The sequence below is a fragment of the Nannizzia gypsea genome, genomic scaffold (genome assembly GCF_000150975.2).
Source record: "Nannizzia gypsea CBS 118893 supercont1.6 genomic scaffold, whole genome shotgun sequence".
Classification (NCBI taxonomy): domain Eukaryota; kingdom Fungi; phylum Ascomycota; class Eurotiomycetes; order Onygenales; family Arthrodermataceae; genus Nannizzia; species Nannizzia gypsea.
The window spans coordinates 198,191-220,356 of NW_003345196.1; the positions used below are offsets into that span (position 1 = coordinate 198,191).

At 49.4% G+C, this 22,166-nt stretch overlaps 8 protein-coding genes across 8 annotated transcripts; 3 read left to right on the plus strand and 5 right to left on the minus strand.

Annotated features, from left to right (window-relative positions):
* Positions 1-1,764: 1,764 nt before the first annotated feature.
* On the minus strand, positions 1,765-4,011 carry MGYG_06668 (hypothetical protein; the record flags this gene model as incomplete). The annotated part of the gene is made up of 1 exon (XM_003170632.1): positions 1,765-4,011. The coding sequence occupies one exon, from the start codon at positions 4,009-4,011 to the stop codon at positions 1,765-1,767; it is 2,247 nt and encodes a 748-aa protein (XP_003170680.1).
* A 1,239-nt stretch (positions 4,012-5,250) lies between these two features.
* MGYG_06669 (pre-mRNA-splicing factor clf1) lies at positions 5,251-7,378 on the minus strand (the record flags this gene model as incomplete). The annotated part of the gene is made up of 2 exons (XM_003170633.1): positions 5,251-5,505; positions 5,597-7,378. The coding sequence occupies 2 exons, from the start codon at positions 7,376-7,378 to the stop codon at positions 5,251-5,253; spliced, it is 2,037 nt and encodes a 678-aa protein (XP_003170681.1).
* A 319-nt stretch (positions 7,379-7,697) lies between these two features.
* Positions 7,698-9,510, plus strand: MGYG_06670 (pre-mRNA-processing factor 31; the record flags this gene model as incomplete). Its single annotated transcript, XM_003170634.1, has 2 exons — positions 7,698-7,952; positions 8,017-9,510. 2 exons carry the CDS (start codon positions 7,698-7,700, stop codon positions 9,508-9,510), a joined length of 1,749 nt encoding a protein of 582 aa, XP_003170682.1.
* An 817-nt stretch (positions 9,511-10,327) lies between these two features.
* Positions 10,328-12,022, plus strand: MGYG_06671 (adenosylhomocysteinase; the record flags this gene model as incomplete). Its single annotated transcript, XM_003170635.1, has 6 exons — positions 10,328-10,366; positions 10,439-10,571; positions 10,638-10,764; positions 10,829-11,430; positions 11,488-11,923; positions 12,010-12,022. The coding sequence occupies 6 exons, from the start codon at positions 10,328-10,330 to the stop codon at positions 12,020-12,022; spliced, it is 1,350 nt and encodes a 449-aa protein (XP_003170683.1).
* A 701-nt stretch (positions 12,023-12,723) lies between these two features.
* MGYG_06672 (hypothetical protein) lies at positions 12,724-13,177 on the minus strand (the record flags this gene model as incomplete). Its single annotated transcript, XM_003170636.1, has 3 exons — positions 12,724-12,887; positions 12,955-13,089; positions 13,162-13,177. The coding sequence occupies 3 exons, from the start codon at positions 13,175-13,177 to the stop codon at positions 12,724-12,726; spliced, it is 315 nt and encodes a 104-aa protein (XP_003170684.1).
* A 1,536-nt stretch (positions 13,178-14,713) lies between these two features.
* On the minus strand, positions 14,714-16,330 carry MGYG_06673 (hypothetical protein; the record flags this gene model as incomplete). The annotated part of the gene is made up of 3 exons (XM_003170637.1): positions 14,714-14,947; positions 15,165-15,277; positions 15,334-16,330. The coding sequence occupies 3 exons, from the start codon at positions 16,328-16,330 to the stop codon at positions 14,714-14,716; spliced, it is 1,344 nt and encodes a 447-aa protein (XP_003170685.1).
* A 983-nt stretch (positions 16,331-17,313) lies between these two features.
* Positions 17,314-18,694, minus strand: MGYG_06674 (hypothetical protein; the record flags this gene model as incomplete). Its single annotated transcript, XM_003170638.1, has 2 exons — positions 17,314-18,136; positions 18,204-18,694. 2 exons carry the CDS (start codon positions 18,692-18,694, stop codon positions 17,314-17,316), a joined length of 1,314 nt encoding a protein of 437 aa, XP_003170686.1.
* Positions 18,695-19,727: 1,033 nt separating this feature from the next.
* MGYG_06675 (pyridoxal reductase) lies at positions 19,728-20,856 on the plus strand (the record flags this gene model as incomplete). Its single annotated transcript, XM_003170639.1, has 3 exons — positions 19,728-19,854; positions 19,930-20,341; positions 20,400-20,856. The coding sequence occupies 3 exons, from the start codon at positions 19,728-19,730 to the stop codon at positions 20,854-20,856; spliced, it is 996 nt and encodes a 331-aa protein (XP_003170687.1).
* Positions 20,857-22,166: the final 1,310 nt, after the last annotated feature.

Here is a 22,166-nt window from a genome sequence, read left to right on the forward strand (position 1 = left end):
GCGAGTGCTGCCCACGGACAAGACAGGGTCCTCAGGGGCTTTATCCCCCTTTTTCTGGCGCAGTCAATCCATTAAGTGCCAGGGTATACGGGACAATACAAGGGCAACGAGTCATGTTGCCACCGGACTGTCAGACATCCTCATTTTGATCTGATAAGACAGCTCGCTTGTCTGCATGGAGATCTACTTGGAGGCACCGTGAAAGCCGCCTGAATGTACGGAGTGCGTTCATGTACATATATTTAGTGCATAATTTTAGCCCCCAACCACAGCCAAATCTGCAAATAATGAAGACAAAACGAGACGTATTATTTGCCACGGAACAAGGAGTGATATTCCTAGAAGTGGTGTCCTCTTTTTTATACTCATCGAATGCATCAGGCGATGTGGTGTGGCTTGGGTATGAATAACGACATCAACATGCACATCTATGCGCTAGTCTTTATAAAGAACGACGTCGACCTCCCCTTTCCTTGCTGCTGTGCATCCATCCCACGTACATACGCATATGTGTATGTACGTGTCGGCGTCTCTTCGCATTTTACATAAGGAATGGGTAGAGCAATGCCAACAGTTGAGAGCCCCTGAACCGTTGGCATCCGGCATGATTCCCACTAAACTGCTCCCCCTAAACGTCCCGCGAACCTTCTCACTGGAAACTTCAGCTCACCTCGTGCCTAAAAATGTTTATTAAAAGGCTAAAAATCCAGGATAGCGGTTGCCAGCTCAGTCTGGGTAAGGCTGTATGGCAGTGTTCAGGATACGGCACTTAGGGGAGGTAGATGCTAGGTACCCAACAAAGTCGGCACAACGAGGCAGGGTTGCTGACAAAACTGTGAAGGCTGAGGAAAATTGAGTATATTACTGTAGGGCGGTCCATCAATACATACATGGGGGTGGAAGGAAGCTAGAGAAGGGACGAATGTTGCTGATATGCCAGGCAAACAAACAGGATATGGTATAAAAAACAGATCGCAGGTGAAGGAGGAAAAGGGAAGAATAATAGTAAGAGTCAGAACAAGAAAATAAGACAGGAGATGGGAAAGCACCAGATCCAACGCATTAATCCAGCCAACAAAAACTGTTCAACAGCCATCAGTCATGAGTGGAATCCTGCCCTTGGAAATGGCTCAGATCGGGTATTATTACATGCATGCATGTTGTTATAGAGCCAAAAGGAGGAAAAGGAGAGGAAAGTAAAAAAAGGGGGGAATCAAACGATCGGAGTCGCGCGCGACGGTAAAAGGATGTACATGAAAATAAATATAAATGGATAAGGAATGGAGGGCCAAAAGGCAGTGGGATGCGAGGGCGAAAATAATAAACCATATATACCGGGTCGTAGAGCCATGGTCTTTTCAAGTCGCAAAACCAAGAATAGAAGGAAAACAAAATATGGAGCAGAAGGGACATGTACAATGGAAGATGAAAAAAAGGCGACAGCCAATAAGGTCCCCTGCCCCAAAGGTGGACAGGGTGACCGGAGTCCGAAATAGGACGGCTTCCGCCCCCATCTGGGTGATGCAGGTTATACGAAAGAGGATGTCGAAACAACCGGTATACCGCCCCATTTCAGGACATACCAGAACTGGATCGGTACTTTTTACCCGATCAACTGTCCCAATCGGGGATAATGGGCAGGCGAAAACCTGCCCTTATCTGTTGGCCCCAACCCCAATATGGTAATTGCAGGGTTCCTCAACATTGACACATAGAATGGTGTGTATATGCATCCAAAAGAGAAACACAAACAGTCGAGGCCGTCTATCTGTTGCCTCCAATGTTGAGCCAGCTAATATCGGAGCTGAGTATTCCCCTGCTCGCAGAACGATTGTTACGCCCGTAATATGATGAGGGAGAACGACTTCCAGGGAACATTGGGTTCATTTGTCGGTCCGGACCCCCAGGATGCGGAGGGCCAGGGTTATCGTAGTATACACTATTCGAGTAATTGCTGCTGGCCACCCGAGGCTCTCTCGAAACTCTACCCCAGCGATCCACGTCATGGGTGCTGCCTGGAGCCCCAGTTGAAAAGGTATCGCTCTTTGCTGTGTCCCTTTGGTTGTCGTAGTAGTCGTCCGAGTTGATGCTAATCGAGTCTGCATTGGATATTTTAGCAGACATAGCCTGATGCTGTGGGAATGACCACTTGGGAGGGGTTTCGGTGCTGGGGCTACCACTTGGAACCATTCCAAGGGGCTGTGGCCCGCCGAACCTTAGAGGTGGCACTTGAGCTGATGTGTGAGGCCATCCGCTTCCTCGGTAGTCTGACTGGTAGTCCGATTTATAATCCGACTTGGAGTATTTGGAGTCGACGGAAGAAACACGAGATTTCACCGATCCATTGTCCTTTTCACGCTGGAAATACTTGCTCCAACCTTCATCCGTCAGCCTGTCATCGGCCTCACTTTGTCTATGATCTACAACGGCCCCGAAAACCTGTTTCGTTGAAACTGGAGGATAGACATCACTATCGGGCCGTTCATCCCGAGTCGTTTCCACAACCCGAAGCGGGCTTGGGCTTTTCTCGGATATAGGCATACCTCTGGTTGGCGGCGGAGGCGGAGGGTTTAAGGATGCTCGGGAATAATCGTCAGCTTGGCCGGAGATATATGCCCAGGAGTCAGTTGAAGGAACAGGGCCTCTTGCAATCGGCTGTATTGATTGGGTGAGAGGTTCCACACCAGCATCCTGGAAGCTGAATCTATCCTTATCGTCTGAATTCATGTGTTTTTCTTTGGTATGTTGGCAGTATAAACTGGTCCGCCGCCTCCAGGCAAGTATAAGTAGGATGATTATGATTATGGCTCCGATGCCTAGGAGAGTACCAAGAGTGGCGCCAATTATGGTCAAGGTACGGCCATCTGGAGGAACAATACTGTCGACTCGTTCACTGGAGGTAGGAGATTCTGTCTCGGTTGGGTATGGCGTGAATGTGGGTGCAGACGTGATTATGGGCGTTGATGTGCTGCTGATGGCGGTCATGGAGGAAGGGGTCATGGTCGAGGAAGAAGCCGAAGAGGTGGTAGAAACAGAAAAGAAATGCTTGATATCCAGCCACGCATTATCATCTTGATTAAAGATGACAATGGGCTCTTCGCTGTTTCCGCCGGAAATTACTACTCTATTATTATATCCTGGGTCAGACGCAATGGAAGCTCCGGTACGCGATCCAGTAGGAGCTAAGGTAGAATTATAAGCAGGGTACGAGTCTCGTTTCTGTATAATCGAATTGACATGATTATGATGCCGGGAATGAATGGATCGTCTGTGAGGAGCGCCCGGCGGAACCAAGTTATCTGTACGGACAGTGATCGGGGATGCTGCCAAATCGAAAACTTGCAGGGCCATGTTTCCGTCTATGTACGGATTTGCGATAATGGGGGTATTAGTCGGGTCGGCTATTGGGCTCTCTAGAGCATAGTCAAACATATGCCACGCATTGTCCTTGAATTGGTAGACTTTGTTATCCCCGCTGCCCGCGATGAGTAGCACTGTGTCTTTTCCCCAAGGTAAAAGCACCGGTTTCGTAGATGGCGCGACAGGTCCACCACGAGACTCAATGTGGTATAGATTGGGGCTCATAGAAATCATGAACGTTTCCGTTGATGGGGTAGGGTTGCCATTTGTAGAGCCGGCGAAAACGAGGATAGATGATTGGGATTCAATGAACACTGCGTCGTGGTTGACCCTATTTTTCAAATTATTCCCATCCAGGCTCGGAAATCTCCATTTTTTGTCTAAAAACGAGTAGCTTTGAACCCCGAGATAGTCATCCGGACCACCAGTACCGCCGACTACAAAAAAGGCCGGATTGTTCATGTCCCCATCAGTCGGACCTTTAAAGCAGGACGCTCCGGTCACAGATCTCCCCACGGCTAGCTTGCTCCACTTCGCATTCGGTTCCAGGGCAAGCGACATAAACCCAGCTGGTGAGTAGACGTAGAGGACATTTTGGTGTATGAGGGTACAGTGGTCCTTGAGCTCGAATGGAGGTTTCGGGGATGGCATGACTGTGGGCCGTTCTTAAAATCAATCGTCAAGGACCGCCGTTTGATGGATGGCGATAAGGAGAAAAGGGACAAAACCCGTTATATCAACAGCGCCAGCCAGCGGGTTGCCAAAAACATTCTACCGCCAGCTGGAATGGTAGTAGATGTACAACCCGAAAATAAAGTCGAAGAGTAAGTATCCTACCAGAGGTACACCGTACCGCGTCAGACAAACGGACAAGTGGCCAGTCGTGGCGTCTGCATCCAGGGAGAGCTTCCGCCGCTCTGTCCGTCTGTCTGAGACTGGGAGACGAGCCAAAGAAAGGCCGATAGAAAGAAGATAAGTTGTCCCTTTCCAGACAGTAACCTGGGGACTGAATCTTGCTGGTTGCGCAGCACCAAGCGTCACTCCGTTGAACCGAGCCGCAAACTTGCAGCCTCGTCCTTGGTCTCGAGGAGGAAAAAGAGAAGATCAATATGATCTGTCCTGCCGGTTGAGGACAATATTGAACAATCGAAACGAACAGGTCAACGACTCACAAAGCCAATAAACCTGAAGTCAAAAACGAATGAATGAATATGTACGCCCACAAGGCAAGAAAAAAAAATGAGAAGGGGAAAAAGGGACGACCAACGGCACAGCTCTGCAAGCCGAAGGAGAGAGAAGAAGGAGGGAAATAGAGAGATCTCTGCTGGAAGGATGAAGGGAAGAACGGACGATGAGACCAGGGGCAGAGATGGGATGTCTCATGCCGCGACGCTCGTCCTGGTCGCCAAAGGGGAGTACCCGTACCTGAAACCGACGATGCATTAATAACGCTAATAACACGGCCGTCCCTGGGCCGTATCGGGGCCGTATCAGGCAGCGTACTGCGGATACACAGACTCTGGGTTGATACTGCTTCCAGCCAACCAGAGCGTAACACCAAGGATCCATCCGGGCCGGATAGTGGAGCTTGTTAAGCTTCTCCACCAATAGTACCTGCTGAAGAACAAGGTGGAGCCCTTCCTCAAGCCCCTGCCAAGCCACACCCGGTAAATTACATACGTGCGCTTATGTATTTTTCCCCATTCATGCTGGTTTTTGTTTTTCTTGTTGATCGATCATTTGTTTCTTGTATATAAAGGTCGCACTGGGATGGCCTGTTTTGTGCGTGTCCTGGAACTCTGGAGGGGAAGGAGATGGGAATATACAGAGTAGAGGCCGCTGATAAATGGTGATGATAAAGATAAAGAAAAAGAGGAGTCTTGTTTATGTCTAACTCTGGGTTTGCTGCTGCTGTTGCTGCTGCTGTTCCTTCCAACGGCGTGCGGTGGACAACAGGTTCGATATCATGGCAGTCGACTCGTCGTCCGCTGGGAAGATGTAGTCGATGTACTCCTCGAACCTGTCGTCGTCTACTTTGCGCTTCTTCTTCACCTTTCTGGGCATCTGTTTCTCGATACTGTTGATATCGTCTGGGGAGCCGTGGGTGTGTTCGAACGCTTTCCATGCGTTGAGAAGTGCGACACGCTAGTTCATTTTGTCAGCAGGTGACCAGCGTATACAATATACACATACAGAAGATCGTGGTGATATAAAAATAGCAAGGTTGGGAACTGACCTCTTCTCTCATGTCCTTCTCCTTCATGACACGGTTGGCCCGTTCAAAGACCTTCCTAGCTCGGCTCTTCGCTTCCTCAGACACCGGCCGCTCTTCATTCTCGTCTTCATCCTCATCGCCTTCAGGTATATTGATCTCAAATCGAGCATAGTTGATCCAGACCTTGACGTGGTCGGTCTTTTTCAACAGTCGTTCGTACAGGTTCCTGGTGCGGTCGTACTCTTCCTCGTACTCCTCGAAGTCGATGTACGCCTTCCACAGTAACTCCGGCATGTCAAGTGCCGTCTGGTTTATACCTAGTTCATAAATAGCTCTGGCACGCTCCACATCATCTAGACCTCTTTCTAGCTCTGCAAACTTAATCCATGATTCGCTCTGAGATGGATTCCACTGTATTTGTTTCTCGAATAGCTTCCGGCATCGTGAAAACTCAAACAGCTTCCGCTCGATGTTGATATAGCCCCGGAAGAGTTTGTCCTTGGGGCACATTCCGATAGCCTGCCCTAGTGTCTTCCGCGCCAGCACTAGATCAAGCTGCCGGATCTCGAACTGGGCTTTCATAAGCCATAACTTTGCGAAAGTAAACTTCTTGTGCGGAATCAGTTTCAAACATTCTGTGTATATCTGCCGCGCACGCTCGACATCTTCATTCTCCATTTCTTCCCACACGGCGTAGAAGATCCAGAGGTAGATGTAACGTCGCCAATGCCGTTTCTCCTGTGACGGCGGTATCTGGGCAATTGCTCGTTCATATGTCTCCCGTACACGATCCACATCGCCGGACGTCTCCTCAAGCCGTGTGAGGTCAAACCATAGATCATAGTTCTTTGGATTTTCCTTGATCTGCTCTTCATACTGGACTCTCCGCTTCGACAGTATCACATCTTCAACCCCTACACGGTCACCAAACTGCTTTTCAAACACGGTATAGGCACTCTGTAGAGCAGCAGACTTTGAGCGAGGGAGTCTGTCGAGGGCAAACTTGTATATTGCCCTGGCACGCTCGTACTCTTTCAGCTTCGTCTCGTACCGTGCGTACGCGATAAAGAGCTTCTCATCCATAAAGTCAGTTCCAAGTGTCTCGACTGCTGTGCCGTACACCTCCCTGACCAAATCACTGGTGGAGTTCTCTTCTTCAAACCGCGCCCATTTAATCCAATTCTTCGTTTCTGGGTGAACAGTAATGAACCGCTGGAAAATAGCCCTGGCGCGGTCCAACTCGTTGTACCGCTTCTCTAGCTTAATATATGCATGCCAGGCCCCCTCATCGGGCTCCCACGACATCCACCGTTCAAACACTTGTCGAGTACCAGCAATGTTGCCTAGCATCTCCTCCATATACACGTATTTATACCATAACTTGTCCACGCGCGGCAGGATGGTAACAGCCCGGTCAAACAAGTTTCTAGCATGATTGATATTGCGGTTTTTCATCTCCGCCTCCGCGTATCGTATCCATAGCACGACAGATGTAGAATCAACGTCCAAGGCACGCTCAAATATCGACCGAGCACGGCGGAATTCCTTCTGCTCTAGCTCCCATTGCGCATACCTCATCCAGTTGTTCATGTTAATCCTGTTGCGGCGAACATAGTCTTCGAACTCCTTCCGTTTCCGGCCCTGGTATTCATGGAGTTCCTCTAAGTCGGCAAACCGCTGCGTGGGAGCTTGCAGCGAGGGTTCCTGACGGTCGACAGCTTCGCGGAGGAGCTGTTCAGCAGAAATCTGCTGCGGCGCCGGGGCCTTGTTCTTGACCCTCGGAGGGCCTCGTGTGGAATCCATGGTCGGCAGCGCTGGGAATCAGCATCAAATATTGCCTATGACGCGGATAGAAACTTCTTTTGTCCTTGTCGGCGGTTGTAGACGTGGTTGTTGTTTGCTCTCAGGATATCAAAAGATAAAAAAACCGAAAGCTTCAAGGCCGTCACGCCAAGACTTTGCCTCTTTGGTCGCTAGAGTCCGCCGTTCACTCGACTTTATTTCCAAAGGACAAAAAGAAACTGCGCTTGTTACTCGGACTTTACCTTGCGGCGAACACTTTACCAGCTGTTTTTATCTCTTGTGGGCGTCGATATACCACTAAATACAGCTTCAGGACACTATGGCGACCCTTGCAGATGAGTTGATGAACGATTTTGAGGACTCCGGCAGTGAAGGAGGCCTCGATGATGTGCAACTCAAGGAGCAAGATGACCGCGACGAAGATACCGGAGATACGTCTATCTTGCCTGATAGCGTCGATGAATCCGGAAATGATGAAGAGGGACAAGAGAAGATTGAGAAGACTCAGTTCAAGGGTGTCTCTGATGTCCGGAGCGTGGCGCGGCTCATGGAGACCCTACGTCCTATTCTTGAGGTATGAGTTCTAGGTGCCTTAGCCAGTACAAGACAGACACCTTATACTAACAGCGCGTGTTTAGAAAATTGCGCATTATAAGCAGCTGCCCGAGAGGGAGGAGGCTGGGACTGGTTCGGTGGAAGAGGATGAGGAGTACCATCTCCTGACACAGTCCAACTCGCTTTCAACGTCGATTGATAACGAGATTATGCTTGTACACAAGTTCATCAGAGACCACTATTCGTCACGGTTCCCGGAGCTAGAGACCTTGATTTCGAACCCGCTAGACTATGCGAAGACTGTTGCCATCCTGAAGAACGGGCCGTTTGATGACATCAAGGCTATGGCATCATCAACAGATAACCTGGTTGGACAGACACTTCGAGCTATTCTTGACGGTCCATCGTTGATGACTGTTGCTGTAGAAGGAACAACTACACGGGGCCGTCCCTTGCCTGCCGAGGAGCTGGAGTGTGTCTTACGAGCTTGCGAGATGATGTTCTCGCTAGAGAAAGCGAAAACGGTGCTCACAGAATACGTGCAGTCAAGGATGACTATGTTTGCCCCGAATCTGACGGCCCTAGTAGGATCGTTGACTGCGGCGCAGCTTCTGAACTACGCGGGTGGGCTGACGGGGTTGGCCAAGATGCCTTCATGCAATATATCACCTTTGGGATCTAAGAAGCAAGCCCAATCTGGGTTTGCAACCAATGTTGGAATCCGCCACCAAGGCTTCCTCTACCACTCGCCCATCATTCAAGATATACCGAATGACTACAAGATCCAGGCGATGCGTATCGTTTCAGCTAAAGTAGTGCTTGCAGCTCGCGTGGATAGGGTTCACAGCAGCCGAGATGGTTCGACAGGAGAGCAGCTAAAACAAGCCTGTCTCGAACGACTGGACAAGCTGACCGAACCACCACCAAACAAGGGCACTCGCGCTTTGCCCGCACCAGATGACAAACCTTCAAGGAAAAGAGGTGGTCGAAGGGCGAGAAAGGCGAAAGAAGCCACTGCAATGACTGATTTACGCAAAGCCCAGAACCGACTAGCTTTTGGTAAGGAGGAGAAAGAAGTAGGTTACGGAACGGGAGAAGGCACGAAGGGTCTCGGTATGCTCGGACAGGAGAACCAAGGGCGCATCCGAGCCACCCAGATCGATCCACGAACAAAGGCCAAACTTAGCAAATCGAACAAGGGCTGGGGAACAGCTACTCCAGCCCCCGGTCACGCATCCTCTCTCCACCAACTCGGCAGCACTCCTGGAAGCGCATCGGTGTTGAACGCCCAGGGTCTCCGTACCACAGGCGTCGGCCCCGTTGCAGGCTCAGGAACGGCGAGTAGCATCGCCTTCACGCCTTTCCAGGGTCTAGAGCTCGTCGACCCTAAGGCTCAGGCAGAGCTCAAGAGGAAACGAGCCGCAGAAGAAGACCGGTGGTTCAAGAGCGGGACATTTACGCAGGTTGGCAACCAGTCGAGCACGGCGTCCGACTCGGGGTCATTCAAAGTCCCTCGTCTACCGACCAGCAAGACGGCATCGGGGGGATCTATGGCACCTCCTCCGAAGCCTCAGTGAAAGAAAGATAGTCAAGATACAGCTTTTCTAAACGTGAACCGAATGAACCGTCTGACCCAGCTTATAGGTCCAACCGCCATCTTTCACGAGTCGGAGAAAAGACAGGGTGAATAGCACCGGTAAGTAGCCGAGCTCGTACTTCTGCCCATCTTCAGTCTGAATGCTGCCTACCACTGGCCGTCACAGGTGCTACAAACGCTGGAGAGCCGTCAAAGCCCCCGACTCACAGTCCTGTCTTCCTGCCAGCCCACCGCCAAAGTCGGAGGATGCGCTCTCAGCCGTGCTCTGTGCAAGCATCCCAAGGGTCCGATTGGATACGAGGCTGCAAAGGTTCTCCCAGCTTCCATCCCAGCGCTCTCCTGCCTGCCGTCCTGCCCAAGTCTACCTACTAGACTATGTATGATAACAACAGTATCCCATTAACCTCGTCTTCTTCTCCTTGTCTTCCTTCTTCACTGCCCTTCGCCATATCAAATATCAAGTATCAATATCAATATCACTATCAAATACAGCATCTTCTTCCTCTTGTTTACCCCTGGAGAACCGGTCACGCGGAAAAACATCGGCCCGGCTCCTTCCCGCGCCAACTTTTTCCCCCACTTCGGAGACTTTGATAAATTGACCAGAAAAAGCGTCGAAGCCGATTTTCTCTTCCTCTTCTTCTTCTTCTTCTCTTCTTCTTCTCGCTGATATCTTCATCCTCAATCCTCATCTCTGCTTCTTCCAGCTCCATCCAGCTTCTACCAGCTTCAAGGTCTTCACCGGCATCTTCGTCGTCTTCGATTCCCCAGGTTTATCCATCTCCCAGAACCCCACCATGGCTGCTCCCGCTACCAAGTTCAAGGTCGCCGACATCGTAAGGAGCCCTCTGTTGACGCCTGCTCTACGATGATATCTGGAGAGTATCATGGCTAATTGGCACACGTAGTCCCTCGCTGCCTTCGGGCGCCGCGAGATCGAGATCGCCGAGATCGAGATGCCTGGCTTGATGGCTATCCGCAAGAAGTACGCCGCAGACGCCCCATTGAAGGGTGCCAGAATCGCCGGATGTCTTCACATGAGTATGTCTGCATGCTGAGATGGTAGCAATCCCCGGTTACGACGGTGTATAGCTGACAGTTTTGCAGCCATTCAGACTGCCGTGCTCATTGAGACCCTCACTGCCCTCGGTGCTGAGGTTACCTGGTCCAGCTGCAACATCTTCTCCACCCAGGACCACGCTGCTGCTGCCATTGCTGCCTCTGGTACCCCAGTGTAAGTTAGCCTTCAATTGGCACTTTTTGTTGGTTTTCGGCTCCTTTCTGACCTGCATGTATAGCTTCGCCTGGAAGGGTGAGACCGAGGAAGAGTACGAGTGGTGTCTGGAGCAGCAATTGATTGCCTTCAAGGACGGAAAGAAGCTCAACCTCATCCTCGATGACGGCGGTGACTTGACCTCCCTCGTCCACAAGAAGTACCCAGAGATGCTCAAGGACTGCTACGGTGTCTCTGAGGAGACCACCACCGGTGTCCACCACCTCTACAAGATGATGAAGAGCGGTGAGCTCCTCGTCCCCGCCGTCAACGTCAACGACTCCGTCACCAAGTCCAAGTTCGACAACCTCTACGGATGCAGAGAATCCCTCATCGACGGAATCAAGCGTGCCACCGATGTCATGATTGCTGGTAAGATCGCTGTCGTTGCTGGTTTCGGTGACGTCGGCAAGGGCTGCGCCGAGGCCCTCCGCAGCATGGGTGCTGCCGTCATCGTCACCGAGATCGACCCTATCAACGCTCTCCAGGCTGCCGTTGCCGGTTACCAGGTCCTCACCATGGAGGAGGCCGCCGCCAAGGGCCAGATCTTCGTCACCACCACCGGTTGCCGTGACATCCTCACTGGCGAGCACTTCAGCGTCATGAAGAACGACGCCATTGTCTGCAGTAAGTAAACCCTGTACTCAATATATATTCATGAGTACATGCACTGACAGGATCCAGACATCGGTCACTTCGACATTGAAATCGACGTTGCCTGGCTCAAGGCCAATGCCAAGTCCGTCCAGAACATCAAGCCACAGGTCGACCGCTACCTCATGCCCTCTGGCAACCACATCATCCTCCTCGCTGAGGGACGATTGGTCAACCTCGGCTGTGCCACCGGCCACTCCTCTTTCGTCATGTCCTGCTCCTTCTCCAACCAGGTCCTCGCTCAGATCCTCCTCTTCAAGTGCAACGACCCCGAGTTCGGCAAGAAGTACGTCGAGTTCGGTGCCACCGGCAAGCGTGACATCGGTGTCTACGTCCTCCCCAAGATCCTCGACGAGCAGGTCGCTTTCCTCCACCTCGAGCACGTCAACGCTAAGCTCTCCAAGCTTACCGCCAAGCAGGCCGAATACCTCGGCCTCGACGTCGAGGGTCCCTTCAAGAGCGACATGTAAGTGTTTAACTACTCCTTATAAACCCCTCCACCACAACGCAACCAAAAAAACAATCTTTTGCTAACCAATAAACTTCATACAGCTACCGCTATTAAATTATTGAAACGTGAACATGGGAGCGTGCTTTTTTGCTTGGTTTAGCTGATTTTCTTTCTTCTTTTCCTACTCCGTTTATTCAACATCAAAATCAAGGGCAAAAAGGGCACAGGTATGGTAAATGTCATAGACTTAATTTCAACATTACGAAACGAATAATACTCTCCACGCTAATGCTTCGTGGAGGTTATCTCATTTCCAGCAATTGACTGGTAGAGACATACTAGATAGTGAATACAGGCTCTCTGGTTCTCTTGACTTAATTCTCTTAACAACATATATCTACATCATCCCATCAAACTGCCAACCTAATACTCCTCTGCGGGGTATTCTGGACATTGTCGTAAGCCTTCTGCTGTATCTTCGATTTATACTCCTTTTTCTCAGAACGTAAAACCTAGCGAAGTCACCCTAGAACCGCTTGGCCTCGTCCAGGGTCTCTGGCTTTTCTACCGCACGTATGGTGAGTTAGAGTAAATGGTTAACTACCAGAACTCAAACATGAAGCAACTTTCACAGCTTCACCAACCCAGTCATGATATAGCTCCATCTCGAGCAATGGAACTGATAGAGATATTCTTGATAATCATCCAAATACAAGCTCTTTTGTTCTCTTGATCATGTTTAATTCTGTAACTAGTAGTTATATGTTTATATTTATTTACGTCACGTCATCAAATCATCCCATCAAGCCACCCACTTAGTACTCCCGGCCAAGGGCGTCCTCGGCATGCTCATGAGCCTGGCGCTTCACCTTCTCCCTATCGATGAAGTCAAGGCCCTTGGTCTCGATGATGCGGTCCGTGAAAGCTCCAGCGAAGCCAGCGAGGATCTCCTTGGCTTTGGCATGGCTCTCTGGCTTTCCTATAACAGTGATATCCCTGTAAGCAACTTGCTAATCATACCAAGTAGACTAGATGTCTCTTCTTACCATTCCTCTGGACGTGGTCCTCATAGGCCTTTGCAGCCTCGTAGGCAGCAGCACCGGCAATCAGCTCGTGGGACAGGGAGGCCTTGTGAGGGGCATTCATGACCTCCTCGTGGGCTTCAGCATGGCTGGAGAAGTCTAGTAAGTTAAGCACCGTTAGACTCGTCCTAGCAAGCTCTCAGCTGGAGTGAGTATAAGGGGCTGTCTTACTCTCAAAGAAACCCATAATTGCTGGCTGTGCTGTAGTTGTGGCTTGTTTATCTGTAGATAGTTTGATTTGATGTAGATTTATATTCAGTAGTCAACTCGAAGATAGGGATATAGCGGTGAATTTATAGACACGCTGCTTGCCAGCCGCCGATGCCGTCAGCGATATCCGTGTGGACCCCCTTCTCCCTTATTCCCTAACCCGCCTGCGTTTCGGGATGGATCGCAAGCAGCATATTCATGGAGGGGCTATGATGCTATTGCTACAGATACCTCCAATACCGGTTCAGCATTCGCCTCGCTTGTGGCTACAGCGGATCCGTGTAATGTACTGTCAGCGTCGTCAGTCCGTGGATTGCCCGCTGTTCTTCCCGATGTACTTCACGTAGTTATTCTAATGCACCGCATGTCTCCATCTCATCATGATTCAGTTATCGAAACTCGCTAGAAGCTGTCATCACATCGCAGATATGCTCAGAATACCCGAAGAAATATAGTAGGCACCCTCGCGGGCATTAATTGGGGAGGTGGACTGATGCCATCACACCCAAGAGAGCCGGTGTAGAAGTACGGAGTAACTTCTGGTACATACAAAGTGGCGCATGGTTCGATATGCAGCCAAACGATACAGGAATCGATACAGAACACAGGGTTTAATGATGAATCTCTATGCCAGCCTCCCCGCAGCTGAGCTGAGAGATGCCGTCTGCCTGTGCTATAATGCAAAACTAACTTCCGGCTTGTCATGGTCAATCTCAGCTTTCACGGAGACGAAAGGGAAACGCGAGAATTTTCTTATCTATTTCCAAAATGCTCCCATGTCATCAAGACAGACATACCCTTTGTATAGCGGATCTCCACCAGGAGCTTGCTGGAAAACCGCAACAACAATAAGAAAAGGAGGTGGCTATTGTACACCGAGGGGATAATACGTGGCTTGTCTAAACCCAGGGCTAAGCATCAAGCTAGCTTTTAGTTGCTCCACAGGATGGTGCTTAGCACCAACAAGCCATTGTGGCGAATAACAACCGCACCACTCCTGCATTGGCTCAGACCCCATCGAGGGAGCAAGTCCGAGATTGAGGGGCCGGCGGTGAATGTTGTTGCGATGTTGGCGAGTTACTGGCGTTCCCCATCTGTCGAGTTCCGCGAAAGGATAGTTAGTGGTTATAGGTGGGTATATCGGTGGGATAGCTAACTATGCGAATGGCAAACCCCCCCCCAACATCTCATCGATCATGAAAATCGGATGGAGTGAAGCAAGGGTAGATAGATTGCGGGGACCGGAAATGAAGACAACTTTTAGAGTTTCTCTGGTCCGATCCCTACATCATTCCAACACATTCGACAGTTTTCAGCTATAATTGGCCGCTAGGGTTTGGTGGATATTGCTCAAATGGCTTCTGAACCCCGAGTACGCGTCTCAGTCTTTATTGCTGCCTGGCGGAGAATTTCTGCGGCGTTAAAAGTAGTTCTGCGTCAGCTAGTTAGCCCAGAATGTTCCTTAAAAAGAGCTTCTGTCTCGTTAAAAAACGCCATTTGTTTGACAATGATGTCAGAAATCAGTGAGGGATCGTTGCCAACCCCATAGGGAAGCCAGGAACCAGCCGGTGGCGGCGAGTATCCAGCCACCATCTTGGGGGTCGTACTCAAACGAAATAGCACCGTTGTTCTCGCGAAGCAATCTTTGTAGTTCACCTTCGAGCAATGAACCAAGCATCTCCGTATAACGGATGGTTTCGATCAGTTGCTCTGGCTCTGCACATCCTTGTGATATCATCCCCGCCAGCTATTGGGTTGGAGTGCTTAAGCTGGTGTTGAAGTTGTTTGGCAAACACATTCGGCTTCGTATAGCTCTTTAAAGCACAGACGTATATACATCACTTTACGTAATGGCACAGGCTTGGTGTAGAAATTTATTGGATGTTCCAAGCTCATCTCCAGATTGAGGAAACTTCGTTCACAGAGAATGAGGAATGAATACCATACCGCAGACTATGCCCTACTTCTAAGGTAAAGAACTCGTAATATGCCAGCATATTGGTCTTCAGATACTCTAATCGTCCCATAATCGGACCATCATCCCTAAATGCATTATCGAAATCACACTCTGCTGCCGCTGCATGGATATAGTTTTAGATCCTCTTAGCTAGAGGCTACTAGGTGGGGATATACTTCTCTGCATCTGTTCCATTAGTTGTAGGTCGAGGGTAGGCCACTCTGGACGTCGCCTTCTGTGGACGGTTTCTTTGAAAAAGACGACATCAACATGGTCCCGCAAAATCAACGCTTCCAATAGGGTTACCGACGCCTGGGCCTTGGGTGATAAATGGGAGGTATAAGTGTCGGCTTGACAGGGACGTGAGAGCGTCGGGATAATTCTCCGCATTGCCTCTCTCATGAATGCTTCATGTTCAGCAATGAATATAGGCGGAGTGGCTTGCCGAGGCAGCCACGGGAAGTTGACTCGCGCCAGAGACTGAACGAAGGGCATCGAAGAACGGAAGTTCCTGATCCTGTTGCCCACGGAACGGATGGCGGTAAAGTGTATAAATTCCTCAGGCCCACAATCGGCAACAACAGGTCGAGCTATCTGGCCACTGGCTCTGATTTCCCTGAACAAACTTCCAGAGCAGCTGTGGGACCCAACCACGTTTACTTGACAGTTTGTGGGGAATTGTGAATGTAAGTTGGTCACTGTAGATATTTCTAGATGTTTAGGTCCTAGATTTATTTTCCCGTTCATTACCCCATGCGCTTCCAAAAAGATGTTTACCACGTCATTTTCGGCCACGCTATGAGCTTTATCCTGTATCCAGGTTGTGACTCTTTCAAGGATATCTTCAGGGCAGACATATTCGAACCATTTGTTATTCCTTGTTCTCGATTGCGCCTTGGAGTATGTAAACAATGGAGTCTGATTTGGCCAGAATTTCCCCCATTTGATGGTTGTTATTGGAGGAGTTCTAGTTTCCAGAACATCCCAATGCTCATCCAGCGGAAAGCAGGAGAGGGCTGTTCCTTCAGCGCCCGGAGCAGCATGTCTGAGGGTCATCGAAATACCCATGAAATCTGCAAATAGGGCCGCGTCGGCGGGAGACTGTGCGTCAACAGCACCGCAAACCACGAGATTATGCATTTTCCCTTCTACATGGTCACTGGGACTCGACATCTCGCTCATAGTTCCACTAGTTTGAGGTTGAAGCTGAATGTGGCCTAGAAACGTTAGGGGTATGGTTATGCAGGTTCATAAAGTGAACCAATTATTAAGCTACCTTCAGACCGGGAGGCCTCCTAGCTCGCTCATTTTATTTCGCGACGGTTCTTCAACCTAATCTAGGTTTAGTAACTTGAGTGGACAAATGATTAAGACTTATTCTTAGGGAGTGGTTAGCATAATAAATTTCGAAGTAAAGGTAAGGGGATGAAGCGTCCTTTATAGCCCTGAAGATAAGGATAGAAGTAAAGGAATACAAGTGGGAGAAAGGGCATTTTATGGAAGGGAAATTCTAGTAGGCTCCTTAGGTTGCCACATTCACTTAGATTTATTCCATTGCCGAAGTGAATGATGACGTATTTTAGTACATCTTCACTGAGCGACAATGTCGGGTATCGAGGTGATGGATATCTAGAGACATGGTTTCTACAAACTCACGAGAGACAAACAGTCTCTGAGTCTGATAGTTAAAGCAGCAGATGTCGCTGCAATCAATTGTCAGACATGTTGTAATTGTAGCTGCAAATGTCATCTTTACGACGTCGCTGATGGACGTCGTCGGGTTTGAAACTCTTGGCTCGGCGGCAAAACCCGAAACCTTAATTGTACTCTCGGTTTTACTTGTAGACTGCTCTCTAAGTAAATCATACTGAAGTGGCTGGAAAGGAGATGTGAATAATTCTAGTAAGGCCCTGATGTATACGCCGTAGTTGGTAAAGAGGTGAAGAGTTTCCCGACTGACTTTTCCCATCGTACAAGTGCCCCTGATAAACATTGAGCGGTGAAAACCAACTTGAGCCTGGAAGAAAATACAACAGTGTATGGAACGTTAATGTTACATTGTGACAACCGGTGAGAGTAAAGTAGAACTGATATAAAAGAGATAAAAGCGGTAGCCATGAAGCGTCGTAGCTAGTTAGATAGAAAGCCAACTCTTTCTACCGGTCCCGGTGGCTGGCTTGTTCAAACCCACCAAGAACACTTTCGGCTACTTCACTTCGGCTCGTTCCGGAATTGTGGTCTCTGTCTTCAAAGGCAGTGGTTTTGCTTGTAGCTGTGTGCACGTCGGAAGTAGTCTTCTGTTCCGCAGCTGGCTCACCAGCTTGGATGGCCTTTGCGGCAATCGTCTTAGCCTGTCCTTCCGAGACTTTTCCATAGACAGCCATGGCGCTGGCAATCATACCGCCCATGTCACCGACGTTACCGGGCACAACAACAGCGGTACCCTCCTTCGCAAGCTTAGAGAAAGCGTCGACGTATTTCTCAGCCACGGAGAGACTGATTGCGCCACTAGCAGCCTCCTGTCCCTCGCGGATCGCCGTTGCAACAGCATCGATTCCGCGAGCAGTAGCCTCGGCTCTTAGGCGGATAGCTTCAGCCTCACCCATAGCTTTGTTGATCTGTTCCGACTTCATAGCCTCTGACGCAAGGATGACCGACTGTTTACGACCTTCTGCAATGTTGATTGCGCTTTGTCGTTGACCCTCGGAGTCTAGAATCTCGGCACGTTTTGATCGTTCGGCGGTCACTTGACGGTGCATGGCTTCAACGACTCCCTCAGGAGCATGGATGTCTCTGATCTCGTAACGGAGACAAGTCACACCCCAGTCCTGCGCGGCCTCGTTGATGGCTTGTGTGATGTTCGTGTTTAGAACGGCACGCTCCTTGAGAACATGGTCGAGAGTCAGTTGACCGATCTCGGATCTCATCGTCGTCTGTGCCAGCTGGGATATCGCATATTCCGCATCCTCCACGCCGTAACTATAGTTAACAGATAGCATATCAGTATATTTTCCAGTCCGTCAGTAGCATTGATGTAATAACCAACCTCGCCTTATAAGCATCGAATACCCGAGTATATAGCACGCCATCAAGCTCCAAAGTAACGTTGTCTGCGGTGATAGCATTCTGACTCGGAATCTCAATAGCCGCTTCCTTCAGACTCTTCACGTATGCTATCCTATCAAGGAAAGGGACCAGAATAGCCAGCCCCGGCTCCAGGATGCGGTTAAATTTCCCCATCCGCTCCACTATCCATGCTGTCTGCTGGGGCACGAATCTGACTATGGTGTTGGCAGGCAATGAAGGGCGGTTGGAGAAGTACGTCGTAGGTGTGCCCATGGGTGGTGACCCCCCGGCACCGAGGCCAAAGAAAGGCCCATGGTTAGGGTCCGCTGTCCTTCGCGGCGACGAGCTGAAGTGCCGGCGTGTGATCGGATGGGAGCAGGCTGGTGTCGAGGCAAGGTAGGGAGCCGGTCTCCGCAGTATCTGGGGCTTGAGGACGGTCCTCTGCAATATTGATCTGGAGGCTACCTCCATGATGTCGGACGTAAACGCATTCACTTCTTGAAGCTGTTATCACCAACCAACAATTCAAGCTCTTCGTCCGTCAACTTTGCTCTTTGCTAAAGTTTGATTCTGAGCTACGGATGCGGGGATTAGTTCTTCCGCCATTAACTATAGCTCAGGTGTTTCAAGTGTATTCGTTATTCGAGAAACATCTTTCAATGATGTCGTTTACCGAAGGCTATGAACTCTTTAAGATCCCCAGCCCGGCCTCGTTATTATACCCACCCGGCCTGCCGACTGGCGGTCCCTGCATGAATATTCAGAACTGTCAAGTTCAGACGATGCTGCAATCTACTCTGCTCAAGCCTGAAGTGAAGGGGCAGTTCACCCATGATATCCGCGCAGAGACACTAGTTTCTCGAATGCCATAAAGCTGAAGCGTCCCTACAATATCGGCGAGTACTTCCGCGTCTTAACCCTCCAGCGGCATTATGGTTTTGGTAGATATTACCGGGAACTGGCAATCTAGCGAACGCGTAGCTCCAAGGACCGCAAGCCAGGGCTCATAGCGCATGATGACTATACCTCGTCATATCACTAGGCGTTGTTCGACCGTGTCGCCTATCTGATGCCTGAGCGAAAGAGGCTCGGTCCGAATCAGCTTGGTCTACGTTAGTTATCCAACCAACCATCCGGTTGATCCGCCGGATCCTAGCAGCAAGGATAACTAGTTATGTGCTAGCCGGCTTTTACATACATACCTAGCAGCAGCTCGGTGATGTCACGCTAGTTACATCCATTAGAACAGATAGCATGCTGGTTGCATGTCTAAACTCCTGATTCCCGGAGTTAATCCGGGGTCTCTTTTTGCCGATGCGCGATGGACTTAAGCTTGTTATACGGCTTTAACTACATAATAAACTCCGAAGCCTTCCTCAAGGGGCCCATGGCCTAACATTCGCAGTAACTACAAAATACGCAGAAGAACCTCGCCTGCAAGATGAATCTCGAACATACACTCACGCAGAAGAACACACGCATACTCAACTAGTAGACACAAAATATGACTCAACTTGCAGGCAAGGACGTCGGCCCTATTGGGCTAGGCCTCATGGGCTTTACCTGGCGAGCTAAGCCGTGCTCCCAGGAGCAGGCATTCGAGGCTATGCATACCGCACTCCAGCATGGAAGTTCGTGATCAATCTCTCCATTCATGCTTACTAGAAACAAGTATTCTAGAGTAAATGCTAACTTTAGTCCTCTAGACAACCTTTGGAATGGTGCAGAATTTTACGGGACGCCCGAGTACAACAGTCTTGTACTTGTTGAGCAATACCTAAACATGTACCCAGAAGATGCGAACAAGATTGTCCTTATTGTCAAAGGCGGTACAGACATTGCTACCCATGGATTTGTTGTTGATGGTTCACCAGAAAATACACGCCGGTCAATTAATGCCAGTCTTGCTCAACTTAAAGGTTGTAAGAAACTGGATATTTTTGCTTACGGCCGCCGAGATCCAAACATACCTATGTCTATGACCTTTGGCGTTATTAATAAAGAGTATGTCCAGACCGGCAAAATTGGTGGTATTTCTCTATCTGAAGTACGTGCAGAAACAATTCACGAAGCTGTCAAGCATACCAAGGTTCTCGCCGTTGAAGCCGAGCTATCCCTGTAAGTAAAGTTAGCCCCTGGCTACTATATCCGCGAACTTGTACTAATTGTCCAGCAGCTTCTCCACAGATATCCTGGAGAATGGTGTTGCCGCGGCGTGCGCACAATACGGTATCCCAATCATTGCATACTCGCCTATTGGCAGAGGAATGTTAACGGGCCAGATTAAAAAGATTGAGGATATCCCGGAAGACTCCGTCCTACGACACTTTCCGCGCTTCCAGCCGGGGAACTTTGAAATCAACCTACAGCTTGTACAACAGGTTGAGAAGATGGCTCAGAAGAAGGGCTGTACCCCAGCTCAGCTCGCTATTAATTGGACGAGGATGATTGCAAAGCGTCCAGACATGCCTACTATTATCCCTACTCCGGGTGCCACAACAGCAGAGCGTACTAAAGAAAATGCTACGTTGATTGATCTTACAGATGAAGAAATGGCTGAGATTGATGCTACTTTGGCTCGGTTTACCACTGCCGGTGATCGCTATCCCTCTATCTTCGCATCTAATACTTAAAGTACTATAACCATGGTGAGAAAAGTGTTATCGGAATCAAGAAAAATCATGCGCCGGCTAATAGTTAGCTAAGATCTTTTCTAGTACCTATGTATATGTTAGGGTGGTGTGACTTATTCGGAGATCGAATTTCAGCACTCGGATATACGATCTTCAAGGGCATAGTGGCTGGATCGGATTCTAAACATTTGGCCAGAGTATCTCGACATAACAAGGACGAAGGGGATGAATATTTGCGGCGAGCCGGTCCTGTAGCAGATATTGATAAAGCCAATGCGCATCTCACTACCCAAGTACAAACTCATAATTCGAATAACTAGTTAAAGAAGCACAGTTCTTGGTGACACTAACTAACTACTTAATGAGTGGCAGTCGTTCAATCTATGTTATCGGTCACAAAGTGCGTTAGAATTGGAGAGAGGCCCCTGTAAACGGTTGACGAAGCAGAATCATCTAAGTATATATTAAGAATGCCTTCACCAGCGTCTCATTGATATTCCCTTTCCTCAGAACACTGGTCAAGCAAGGCTGGTCTTTCAGTGGCTCTCTCTCTCTCTAAAAGACAGTTTGAACTGGCATAAATACTCATCTTGCCTGCCTGTGTTTCCTTCCCCTGAGAGGGAACGAGAACTTACCTTCATTAACTCCCAATTACCCATCCAAGCTCGCCCTTGTACAATACCCTATCAAGGCTTGACCCTCGCTGTTGTGTCCCTCACCTTTGCCACCACCGCTCAGTCGACCCGGTAGATCAGCAACAATGTATATACCTTCTTGCTTTGGGATGCGGCATTGCGGTGTCCGAAGAGTTATTAACAGCCATGCTAGAAGCCTTGAGCGCCCCATGAGAAGAATCAAGCCATGTTAAAGGCTCCAGGACGCAGAGCTCAGGCTTGTCAAGGAAAAGTCTATGCGTTTACGGGGCATGGGGGACAGCCTCTAGGCAAAGAGCAGTGTGGATATTGATTACTATTTTTAAATATCTTGATTCTAACGTTGCTCATATTTCAGCACATATATCACATTAGTTAACTAACTGACTAGCTAATCCACTGGCTAACTAGTTAGTTAGCTTATTACCTGCCTAAGCACGAGTACTTGGTTCCTTAGTTACCTACGGAGTACTCCGTACTTATAGCCACTGCCAGATAGTGAATACCACCATACTGACGGCTTACTACTCTGGGCATTTCCTCTCTTCGCAGCAATGGCTCAATGTGACCTCACGCTACCTCTGACACCTTTCCCCAGGATCGGAGTGATCGATCGATCGATCATCCTACTAGCTCGCATCTGGCCAGGCGCAAAGG